We start from the raw sequence: 12,829 nt of genomic DNA, 5'->3' as shown, positions 1-12,829 counted from the left end.
TCTATTGATGTCAATAGGGGTTAGCCTGTCTCTATTCCTCCTGTAGTCCACAACCAGCTCCTTTAATTTTGCAACTTTAAGGGAGAGGCTGTTTTCTTGACACCACTGTGTCAGAGAGATGACCTCTTCCCTGTAGGCCACCTCATTATTGTTTGAGATAAGGCCAATCAATGTAGTGTCATCGGTAAATTTAATTAGCAAATTGGAGCTGTGGATGGTGATACAGTCATGGGTATACAGGGAGTAAAGGAGGGGACTCAGTCCACAGCCCTGAAGGGCTCCTGTATTGAGAGTCAGAGGGTTGGAGGTGGGTGAGCCCACTGTTACCACCTGCTGGCGATCTGACAGGAAGTCCAGGATCCAGCTGCACAAGGTAGGGTGAAGGCTGAGGTCTCTGAGCTTCTTGTCGAGCCTGAGGGAATTATGGCGTTGAATGCTGAACTGTAGTCCAAGAACAGCATTCACACATAAGCATCCTTCTTCTCCAGATGTATAAGGGTGGTATGTAGAGCAGTGGCTATTGCGTCATCTGTCGATCAGTTGTGTCGGTAGGCAAATTGTAGGGGGTCCAGTTTGGGTGGTAGCAAGCTGTAGGTGTAATCCTTGACCCTGATGGTGAGGATCAAAGTGCTGAAGTGTCCAAGTCTAGAATCGAGAAAACAAGGATAGGATTCTAAACTAGGCACTAGGTGAGGGTCCAAAATAGAGCTGACGAATGAGGCACCAAACCTCAGTTCCAGTGCTTTTTAAATACTAAAATCCTGGTGGCAAAACATGGATGCCTATTAGCAGGGCAGGCCTGAGTCTTTAAGGAGGCCATGCCAGCTATCCACAATCCGGAGTTGGAGCACCTAAACCCGGAAGCCCGCTTGGTCAGGGGCATATCGTAACACATGGGCTATTCAGGTAACTCCTCAAGGCTCAAATGATGCAGTATTATCACTATGATGAAATATACTACAATCTGCAGATGAAGTTTGGTTCCACAACGTACATAAAAAATTGACAATCCAGAGGTAAGATGAGAACAAAAATATCCACAGAAAGGATTTAGAAGAAGTTCACTGAATGGAACCTGGAAAAATATTCAATCAAAGCTTTCCAAAGGGAAATTTGGCCAAATCCTTTGAAGGGAGAAAATTACACTACTTTAAAGATTACAGAAGTGGAATTATTGTATTGGGCAGTTGTTTCCAAATGTTGATACAAACAAAATATGCTTCCTTCTGCACAGTAAAATTCTATAATCATCACGTTTATACATCTTTAGCAATTCTCTTCTCCTATCCATTTCAGATGAATAACCTGAACATTGACAACAATGTGAACAATGAATTCTGTAAATTTGCTCTGACATCCACTGGAACCTCTGAGCGGTTGATCTTACAGGCACCAAACAAAGAAATCTATGAAGCGTGGGTCTGTGATATCAACAAAGCACTTGACCTTCAAAAGAACTTGCTGACTGGTATGCAAACCTTGTGTTCTCCTTATTCTTTGTCTCACTTGCTATTTATTTGATTGAATTTAATTAAGTTTCTTTGGGTCCAAACCCTCACAAAAAACTAAGCCGCTATTTTTCTTTACATAAATGTTTTTGGTTGGTCTTGTGTGGTAGGCACATGATTCACATGGAATCCAGAGTTGAGTTCAATCTAACTGAAATTCCCATGTATTTACACTAAAGAACTAATTCATAGATTCTGTGCCTGGTTTTTAACTTTAGCTGTTTTTTAATGTGCAGTATTTTTAATATTTAGTATTTATTTTTAAAAAAAATTTCTTGAACATCCGGCGAAACGATTGTACTGCTATTAGAGCTGCTGCTTCAGCAATCAGATCTCAGTGCAGAGTCCACACATTCTCAGTGATGATATGGGTCTCTGCAGGTTGATAGGGTAATTGGCAACTATAAATCGCCCCGTATAAATGTTAGAGCTACAATCTAAAGGATGTTGAAGGGATTGAGGGGAGAATAAAATTGGTTATGTAATATTAGTGTAAAAGGATACTTGATGGTCAGTACAAGCTGAAGGGTCTGGTTTCTTGCTTTCTAACTCTGAGACTCTATTTGTAATCCCCATGAAATGTCAGAGGTATTCTGGGGGTGAGAATTCACCAGTACAACAATCATTGCATCTTTCAGGTCTTACTGTTGAGAAAAGTATACTTGGACCTCTGCATCCAGTCCAGGCATGAACAGGCATGATGCAGTTGGAGGTTACGAGTAGCACAACAGTTCCAGTAGGGCCTAGCTCTTTACAAATAGCTCATTAAATAACAAGCAATAAAGAAAAGCAGTATAACTGATTAGAAAGACTGAAGGAGGAGGATTGACACTCAGAAGTCTTTAACTTCTGAGAATTAGAATTCTTATTAAGTTTCAATCACTTACTAATTTCAGCTCCTGTTTCTATGGTCATGGTACTCCCTGAGACACACTTTTCTATTTATCCATACAGTTTTATTCTCCATTTAACTTATTTTCTCATTCAATCTCTCCTCTTCACTTTCTCAGTCTCACTACCTCATGTCTATAAAGTACCTATATACAAGATAAGAAGTTGGAAAATGGTAGAATTGACACTCACATGAAATACAGGGATAAAAATTAGTCAAGCAATTCAGTATTTGGGGTGCATCAAAGATTTAAAAAGCTAAGGCTATGGTAAATGCAAACTGTAGTGGTAATGTAAGTTTGAAAGTTAAACAGGACGAGCTGCTAAGTGAAGTGGAATCCAACAAATGGGCAAGAATGAAAACACAGATAACACTAAGGACACAATATGTCTTTACGGTTTTCCCAAAAAGCATCTACAATCCAAGTCCCAGCTTGCTATAAAGTACAAGAATATATTCATTTAACACTACTTACACCTCCTGCATAAAGAAATTCAGAGAAATAGTTGAATCTGAAGTTAAAAGCAGTAATAAGTTCAGAGAATACAAACTATCTAATGGAAAGGTAAAGAGTTTGCATTGAATTGTCATTGAGCAAAAATATGGTTAGAGCTATATTAGGTGATCAAACTCCATCTTCAAAAGGGAAAACCTTGCCCTCTTTTCTTTCAGCCAACAGACAATTACAGAGTGGGCAAGAGCATTTCCCTGAAGATAAGGCAGTCATTTATTACACTCATGTCCTTTCACAGACTTTCCTAGAAATCTCCTGTAGGAATACATGGAGCTAGCCCTTATGTTTTCACACTCCCAGAGAACATTCCTCCAAAGTGTGTTATTCTTCATCAGCCTGTACTGGTCTCTTTAGCCCACTTTAACACATCACACCAGCTGTGTCAAATGCCAGTAGCTACAAGGACACATTAATAGGATCTGCTAAGGTGTAACGTGAATCCTGCAATTAAAGATCTCAGTCTTTATGCAACTTTCACAAGCAGCATTTAAGAGACTTACCTGACTGTTTCGAGGAATGGTACAGCAAGTATAGTAGCAATGGACTGGTGGTGTCATCCTAATTGCAAGCTACAATCAATCTCATTCTTCTTTGAAACTGTAGGATGAATTGGTTTGGTGAGGGCCAGACTTTGCACTAGAACTTTATAACACCACAAACCTCATCATAACCCTTGTTACTCTGGTTTGGTCCAAGATTAAGAAAGACAGGTCAAGTCACACATTCCCAATACCAGAGATAGACTCTCTATGGGCTGTGGCTTGCCTGAGTGGTTCCCCCCACCAGTGGCATCAGGTTTGCTTCAAGGAAATAGGGGCAAAAAATATCAATATACAAACTGTGGAGCCAAAACTCTACAGGATACAGGGAAAACCAAGATTTTCCATTTGAATGTTTGGTCCTCAAGCTGCACAAACTGTCTTTGACAAGATTAAGAGCTACAATTTATGGAAGGCTTATTTCAAAACTTGAACCAAGTTCCAAAGTGATTAAATCAATAATTATTACTACAATAGTACCTTGAAAAAAGTGTCCAAAAGAGTACGTTGAGTTTTTGTACATGAGTGTTATATTGGAATGTTGTTGTTGTGGCCATTACAGAGACTTTGTTGAGGGAGGAGACAGGAATGGGTGCTTAATGTCCCAGGATTTTGATGTTTTAGAAAAGATAGAAAGGAAGGTAAAAGAGGTGGATGTTGCACTTCAAATCAGTGCAAATCAGTGAGTGAGCAGTTATGCAACAGTGAGCACAACTCCTTAAGTGTTAAGACAGCTATAGATAAGGATAAGTATGGACCTTCTAGGAGAGTACTGTATTAAATTGGAGCAGTGTAAGTTTCAAAAGCATTAGAAAGGAACTACGGAGAGTTCATTGGGAACAGATGTTTATGTGCAAGTCTACATTCGACATGTGGAGGGTGTTTAAAGACCAACTGCTCAGAGTACAAGACAGGTATGTTAGAGTCAGAAAAAAGAACAAGGACGGCAAGACAAGAGATCCCTGGACATTAAGTGGAGGTGATGAAGTTAGTCAAGAAATATGTAAAGCTTAAGAAGCTAGAATCAATTAGAGCCCTTGAGGATTATGAAGAAGCCAGAAAAGAACTCAAGAAGGGAATTAGAAAAGCCAGGAGAGGCCATGAAAAGTCCTTGACAAGTACGATTAAAGAGAATCCCAAGACATTCTATAAATACCTCAAGAGCAAAAGGATAACTAGGGAGAGAGTAGTACCACAAGGATAGAGGGGAACATTTGCTTGGATGTGAAGGATATTGGTGAGATCCATAATGAGTATTTCACATCAGTATTTACCAAGGAGAAGGCGTAGTGAAAATCAGTGCCAGCGTATCAACACGTGATGCCATTTTGAGGTAGAGGAGGAGGTAGTGTAGGGTCTCTTAAAGAGCATTAAGGTGGGTAGGTCCCACAGGGCCTGATGGGATATACTCCACGTTATTGAGAGAGGCAATATAACAGATTTCTTGGGTCTTAACCAATACCATCACACCCTCTCTAGCCATTGGCGAGGTCCTGGCTGACTGGTAAATAGCTAATGTTTCATTTTTCAAGAAAGGAATCAGGAATAATCCTGGAAACTATAGAACAGAGATCCTCACATCAGTGGTGGCAAAGTTACTGGAGAGAGTTCTTAAGGATAGGATTAATGAGCATTTGGAAAACCATGGCCTAATTAGGGAGAGCCAGAATGGCTCTCTGCAGGGCAAGTCTTATTAACTTGGTTGAGTTTTTTGATGAAGTTATGAGGGTGATTGATGAAGGTAGAACTGAGGGTGTTTGACGAGGTCCTTCATGGGAGGCTCATCCAGAAGATTAAGATACATGGGATCCATGGTGAATTGGCTGCTTGGATTCAGAACTGGCTTGATCATAGAAAACATGGGGTAGTGGTCGAAGGGACTTATTCTAGCAGGAGGTCTGTGATTACCGGTGTTCTGCAGGAATCTGTAATGAGACCTCTGCTATTTGTGATGTCTATAAATGATATGGATGAAAATGTAGATGGGTGGGTTAGTAAGCTTACAGATGATACGAAGATTGGTGGTGTTGTGGATAGCGTAGAAGACTGGCGAAGAATACAGTGAGATACAGATCAGTTGCAGATACGGGTGGAGAAATGGCAGATGGAGATTAACCTGGCCAAATAGGAAGTCTTGCACCTTGGAAGGTCAAATGTAACAAGTCAGTATACTGTTAAGGTCAAGTGTTGATGAGCAGAGGGAACTTGCGAGTCCATGTTCATAACTTTCTGAAAGTGACTACAGAGGTTGTTAGGGTAGTTAGGAAGGCATATGGCATGCTTGCCTTTATTAGTCGGGGCATTGAGTTCAAAAGTCAGTAAGTTATGTTGCAGCGTTATAAAATTCTGGTTAGACCAGTCTGGAGTATTGCAGACAGTTCTGGTTGCCCCATTATAGGAAGGATGTCCAGGTATTGGAGAAGGTACAGATCATATTTACCAGAATGCTGTCAGGATTAGAGTGCCTATGCTATGTCGAGAGGCTGGACAAACTTGGGTTGTTTGCTCTGTTGCGATGGAGGGTCAGGTGAAATTTGATTGAGGCTATGTGATTACGAGAGGCATAGATAGGTAGACAAACAATAACTTTTTCTCAGGGTTGAAGTGTCTAATACCAGAGACATCCATGTAAGGTGAAAAGGGGTAATTTCAAAGGAGTTGTGAGGGGCATCAGTGTTTTTTAAACACAGTAAGTGCCCGGAATGCACTGCCTGGGGTGTAGGAACAGGCAGAAGTATTAGGGGCTTTTAATAGATACTTAGTTAGGTATATGAATGTGAGGAAAATGGAAGGATATAGACTATGTGCAGGCGAAGAGATTAGTTTAGTTAGCCATTTAATTAATAATTTAATTGGTTTGGCACAACATTGTGGGTCAAAGGGCCTGTTCCTATGCTCTACTGCTCTATGTTCTAATAAGAATACTGATCTTTTTTCCATGCAAAGAAAGCTAAAAGTAACTCACAACGAGGGATATCAGACTGGTTATCACTGTAAAGATGTTAGAAATTCTAATATGAATGGAATTAAGAATCAAATAGTTATTTTTGTACTAATGCCAACCAATTTTATGTCTTAAAGTATCAAAGTCTTTCCATAATATGTTGAATTTTATTTTAGCATTGCAATCACCAATCGAATACCAGAGAAAAGAGTTTCCAGATGCTTTCAACAAACCAAAGTGAGAAGATTATTCCAATCCAGCCTCGCACCAGAGACCTCTAAAAATTTTGAGAGGTGATAATGTAATGAATATTATGAGCACAGTCGGGCATTTGAAATATAACTGTTGTCCCCTGCCACTACTACCTTGTAAGATGGTTCAGTTAACAGCAATTAGCCATTGGACAGGCTGTACTTTTACTGAGTTTAAAATAAATAAAATGTATCACAATTAAATCATTACATATTTAATAGTATCAGTTCCTGTTTGCATCATTGGTACTTCTCAGATTTCACCAAAGTTAAATAACTTATCAGGTAAATACATCTAGTGTATTGATTACATTTACAGATAAGGCCAGTTTGACTTGTTCTGTGGAAGTCATTATCTGCATTTTTCAATTTTATAAACACAAGATTCAGCAGATGCTGGAAATCCAGAACAACACACAAAAAATGCTGGAGGAACTCAGCAGATCAGGTGGCATCTATGGAAATGAATAATTGATCGGCATTTCAGATTAAGATCCTTCTTCAGGACTGGAAAGGAAGAGGTAATGTGTTAGAATAAGGAGGTGGGGGTTGGGGAAGGAGGGCAAGCTGGAAGTGTTTGGTGAAAACAAGTTTGTTGGGGAGGGGGGTTAAACTAAGAAGCTGAGAGGTGATAGGTGGAAAAAGCAGAAGTCTGGAGAAGAAGGAAACTGATAGGAGAGGAGACCATGAGTTCACCCACCTGATTTCACCTATCACCTTCTAGCTCGTCCTCATCATCCTCCCCCACTTTCCTTTGTTGGCATCTTTCTAGTCCTGAAGAAGGGTCTCTGCCCAAAACTTGACTGTTTATTCATTTCCACAGATATTTCCTGACCCACTAAGTTCCTCTTTTTTCTAAACTCTCAACAGCGCATTCTGAATTTTTCCCATAATTTTGTTGACGAACAAAATTAGTTTGCTAATTTTTTGAGTTAAATTACATCCAAATGCATTTTTAATTTGTAAATTTAAATTTAGCTGATATGAGGAAGTGGTTACGTATAAGGTGCAGAGACAAAGTGCAAAGTACACATCCTTGACTCAGCTATCTTTTCTGTGCATGCACTCTTAAATAGCAAAATAACTCAGAACACCTGTAACAAGTCTATCAGTTCTTACCACTGAGACACTATTAAAGAATTCCTTACATTGTTTGATCTGGCATTTATTTAAAACCACTATCTTTACAATTATACCAACTCTATAAAGATTCACCAAGTTCACATATAAGTAGCAAAATTATACCGTGTTACTGAAGCAACTTTATCAAGTATCATATGCATAAATTACTTGAAATTTGTTGAATTTTGTGCAAATAAAAACTACTTTGCTGTACACTATATGCCACCTACATTAAAATCAAATTAGATGATAAAGCATAAAATAAAATTGTGAATAATGAAGAAATATTTTAACAAATAAGGATTTAGAAAAATTTTGCCACGTTTATTAAGGGATTGGACACGCTAGAGGCAGCAAACATGTTCCTGATGTTGGGGGAGTCCAGAGCCAGAGGCCACAGTTTAAGAATAAGGGGTAGGCCATTTAGAACAGAGTTCAGGAAAAACTTTTTCACCCAGAGAGTTGTGGATCTGTGAAATGCTCTGCCTCAGAAGGCAGTGGAGGCCAATTCTCTGGATGCTTTCAAGAAAGAGTTATTTAGAGCTCTTAAAGATAGCGGAGTCGAGGGATATGGGGAGAAGGCAGGAACGGGGTACTGATTGTGTATGATCAGCCATGATCACAGTGAATGGCGTGCTGGCTCAAAGAGCCGGATGGCCTACTCCTGCATCTACTGTCTATTGTCTATTTATTGTCTAATGATGACAATCTCAAATAAAAATAAAATACGTGGTTAACCTGCCAAAATAATTCTCATTAAATATGCAGGCATTTCTTCAAGCAGATAGCTTCTAAAATGTCTCAAAGCTGCCCTCTAGTGGAAAGAATGAGCTTTTGGTTTAAATGATATGAACTTTACAGTTTCAGCTTAATAAATTTGGTTGCATTACTGAAATATTCAATTCAAAAAATTTTTGATGTTCAATTTTTGGCACAAATGCACAGCAAGGTGGTCTTCACAAGGATATTCAGTGCTACTTCCTTAAATTTTTTTCCCATAAATGGGCCATCAAATGACTGTTCAGTCATAGATATCAGAGGTCTGTAAGCTCAACATTACATAATACAACTTCTTGTTGGCAAATTCGCCTATGAATATGACCTGCAGCTACTGACAGATTACTGTTGCATTCTTTTGTTCCATTCACTGAAATGTTTTCTTAACTATGTTATATGATCATTTAGTTTTGTTAACATTTATAATGACCTTTGTCAGGGGATTGGCTTTCTCCTACAGTGAGAGAGATAACAATAGTCAGCACTGAATCTCCTGCCTGGGAATGAATTTGCTTATGCAATTGAATGGCCTTCATTATTTTTCCCAATCAATTCCAATGCACAAATTGATAAACAGTCCCATACAAAAGTTTCTCTTTCCTTAGGATCTAATGCCATTGGGTTTGGTCTATCTAGTTCTGTGGTGAACTACATATACCTGTCTGGACACGCCCCCCCCCCCCCTGCTGACTGCTCCTGTGGCTCCTCCCACAGACCGTGGCTCCTCCCACGGACCCCAGTATAAAGGCGATTGGAGACACAGCCCCGGCCTCAGTCTCCAGGATGTAGTGTGCTGGTCATTTGCTGCTTGTTCTTTCTTCCAGCCAATAAAAGCCTATATCTCGCCTCACGTCTCAGAGAGTTATTGATGGTGTATCAAGTTCTATAAAAATAAGATTGACAATATTTGTTTTTTGATACTTTCAAACCTATCTTGTTTATTTTTCTCTCTAAGACATTTTCAATATTTTGGTTTGTGAATAGTAAGGGCTATATTGATATAGAATCCTGATGAAGGGTGACGGCCCGATACGTCAGTCATTTACTCTTCTCCATGGGTGTTGCCTGGCCTGCTGAGTTCCTCCAGCATTTTGTCTGTGCTGCTTTGCATTTCCAGTATCTGCAGATTTTATTGTATTAGTGATAGATTTGTTCAGTTTAAAGGAAATAATTGATTTTCTATGGCATTGCATGCCAATTTAAGACCAAGCACAACATTTGTGATCTTGGATTTTAAAATAATTCATTGTACAGATGAACTTGGTTAGAGAAGATCAGAACGAGCTTATTCCAATTACAAGTCAGTTGCTCAGTTATTAAGTTAAACACAACAGATGCAATATCCAGGCAAGCAAAATATTAACAGACCAGTTTAGATCAAATAGCTAGCAGCAATGTACCAATGGATCTTCCATGGTTTCTCCTTTAGTCATGATTTTCCCACCTTTGTAAAGTTCCCACTGTTCCATAAAGAGACATTATTTGGCCAGAAATATATAAACATTAAACCTATGGTTCTATAGAACAAAATTCTTATAATTCAATGAAAGAAGAATAGACGGTAGAGAAAAATAAAGTAGATATTGAGAAGGATTGTGAAGAGAAAATAATTTAGCTTTGTTGATAGGGGAAAATAAGTTGCTATTGCTATTCCGTATTTTACATCTAGGGAATGGCTGTTTTTCATTTCCAAAAAGAAAATGCCCAGTTACATAATATTTACCTTGCTATGAAGACATTGAAAAGAAGAAATGTTACAGATGCTGTTCAGAATGATACATTTTTATTGTGTCACAATATTGCTCATTTTGATAACCTATTCTTTGTTGGTACTAGACTGGGGGGAAATTAGTATCTCTGATGGGATGATGAATGAGAAGGGAGCAATATAACCACTTCGGGGAAAGTGATAGGTCTCAGGTAACCATCTCGCACCAGCTCATTTTGTGTTATGCAGCTAGGATCATTGGCTTGAACTTAATGTAGTACTGATTAACTCCATGCTATTAGTAATGCTACACTAATTGTCATGAATACATCTGAGAGCTTCCTTTGCTTAATACATCAAAAATAGCATTCATTTCTAAAGTAAAATACATGTTTTTATACAACTATCATTTTGTTATTTGGCATTTTCAGATGTTATAATTATATATATACTTCTCAATATAACTCACTGCTGTTAATAAAATAATATGTACAATGTATATCTGCACAGGTTTGAAAGCATTGGGTAAAGTTAGCAACTGTGAGTAAATTTCTTTAAAAAGAGCAAGAAGTCTTTATCTGTACGATACTTTAGTCTTAGATCTTATGGCTTGTACCTATTTTTTTTCTCTTTATATAATAGCAACTGAAATGCATTAGATGAATAAGATTACTATTTTCAGCTTTTGTATCAATCAATAAATAAAGTTTTGATTTCTTGTTTTCAGTACATGCATGATTATTACTTCGGAATATTCTGAAATATTATTCAACAGTAAGATCATTTTTTTATCAAACTGATGAATAAAATTATGCAAATCCAGATGGTCAGGATATATCCATAAGAATGATTGAACTTATAATGGAATCTTTCCTATTCTGCTCACTTTATGGATGGACATAGGCTTATTTCCAGGTTAACTACGCTTGATATTCTTGGCCAGTTTGTACCTATCATAAATAACTTTATATGGCACATTGCAATGCTATGGTAACAACTTTAATGTTTTCAAATTGTGAGAATCAACATTAAAATTTTGGCTTTTCATCTAAGATAATTGATCCTAAAACTAGATCAAGGTGAGAACGTGTTAATAAGTTTGTGTGAGAGATCAGATTAACGAAAAATAATGGATTGCTGAGATTACTCTGAGAGTTGACATAGACTGAATGGGTTGAATGGCCTCCTGTGCTGTTATGAGAGTATTAAATAATGTTATAAGGAGAAATAGAAAGCAACATTTTCAGATATATACACTCTCAAATCTTTCCACAATGTCATGGTTTTCCATGAGGCTATATCTCAGTCTTCTCTTTTCTTGAGAATAGAATCCCAGCAAGTTCAATCATTCCTTATGAGCCCTGCCGAGGGGTTTTAGCCTGAAATATCGACAGGACACATGATCTTTTATGACTTCACAAAAGCCTTTGAATGTATCAATCAAGATATTGTGAAGCACCCTGCTCAAATAGGGGCATTCAGCTTAAATTGATCTGCATCTTTCATCTGTTTGATAATGGCATGCAAGACATAATCTTATCCATAACAGATCCAATCACACTGTAGACTGATATTAGGTAAGACTGAGTCGTTACCTCAATCTTTCTCATTGTAATGCTGCACTTTGCCTCCATGGAGCTCCTCACTGGAGCTAATTCACATGACAAAATAGAAACTTTACAATCTGTGCCATCTCCAAGATCATCTCCAATTTCAGTCAGCAAGCTGCACCTAACTGTTGCTCCAAATGGTTGTAATATCACCAAGACCAAGGAGATGGTGGTGGACTTTAGGAGATCTAGGCCTCATATGGAGCCAGTGATCATTAATGGAGAATGTGTGGAGCAAGTTAAGACCTACAAGTATCTGGGAGTACAGTTAGACGAGAAGCTAGACTGGACAGCCAACACAGATGCCTTGTGCAGGAAGGCACAGAGTCGACTGTACTTCCTTAGAAGGTTGGCGTCATTCAATGTCTGTAGTGAGATGCTGAAGATGTTCTATAGGTCTGGGCAAGGTACTGGAGAGTTTAACATCGGTAGCTGAGCGAAGGGCGCTGAGTAGGCTACGGTCAATTATGGAAAACTCTGAACATCCTCTACATAGCACCATCCAGAGAAAGAGAAGCAGTTTCAGCGACAGGTTACTATCGATGCAATGCTCCTCAGACAGGATGAAGAGGTCAATACTCCCCAATGCCATTAGGCTTTACAATTCAACCGCCAGGACTTAAGAACTTTTTAAAAGCTATTATTAATGCTTTTTGAGATAGTGATTTAGATGCATATCATATTTTTTACTGAGTTAAGTATTGTATGTAACTAGTTTTGCTACAACAAGTGTATGGGACATTGGAAAAAAAAAGTTGAATTTCCCCATGGGGATGAATAAAGTATCTATCTATCTATCTATCTATCTAATTAGACATTTTTTTTAATTTTTAGAGATAGAGCATGAACCAGGCCCTTCCAGCCCTTCGAGTTATGTCGTGCAGCAATCCCCTGTTGTAATCTTAGCCTAATCATGGGACAATTTATAATGACCAATTAACTTACCAACCAGTATATGTTTGGA

General features: G+C 38.4%; 1 protein-coding gene across 1 annotated transcript in view; it reads left to right on the top strand.

Annotated features, from left to right (window-relative positions):
* LOC140728499 (rho guanine nucleotide exchange factor 25-like) overlaps nucleotides 1–7,806 on the top strand; it is a 45,621-nt gene extending 37,815 nt beyond the window's left edge. The window contains exons 11-12 of the mRNA XM_073047302.1: nucleotides 1,297–1,468; nucleotides 6,574–7,806. Coding sequence (XP_072903403.1) covers nucleotides 1,297–1,468; nucleotides 6,574–6,638 — 237 coding nt within the window. The 3' untranslated portion in view covers nucleotides 6,639–7,806. The remainder of the gene's footprint in view (nucleotides 1–1,296; nucleotides 1,469–6,573) is intronic.
* The last annotated feature ends 5,023 nt before the right edge of the window (nucleotides 7,807–12,829 follow it).

This window comes from Hemitrygon akajei, chromosome 5, assembly GCF_048418815.1.
Source record: "Hemitrygon akajei chromosome 5, sHemAka1.3, whole genome shotgun sequence".
Lineage (NCBI taxonomy): Eukaryota > Metazoa > Chordata > Chondrichthyes > Myliobatiformes > Dasyatidae > Hemitrygon > Hemitrygon akajei.
This window is presented reverse-complemented; position numbering and strand designations above follow the sequence as displayed.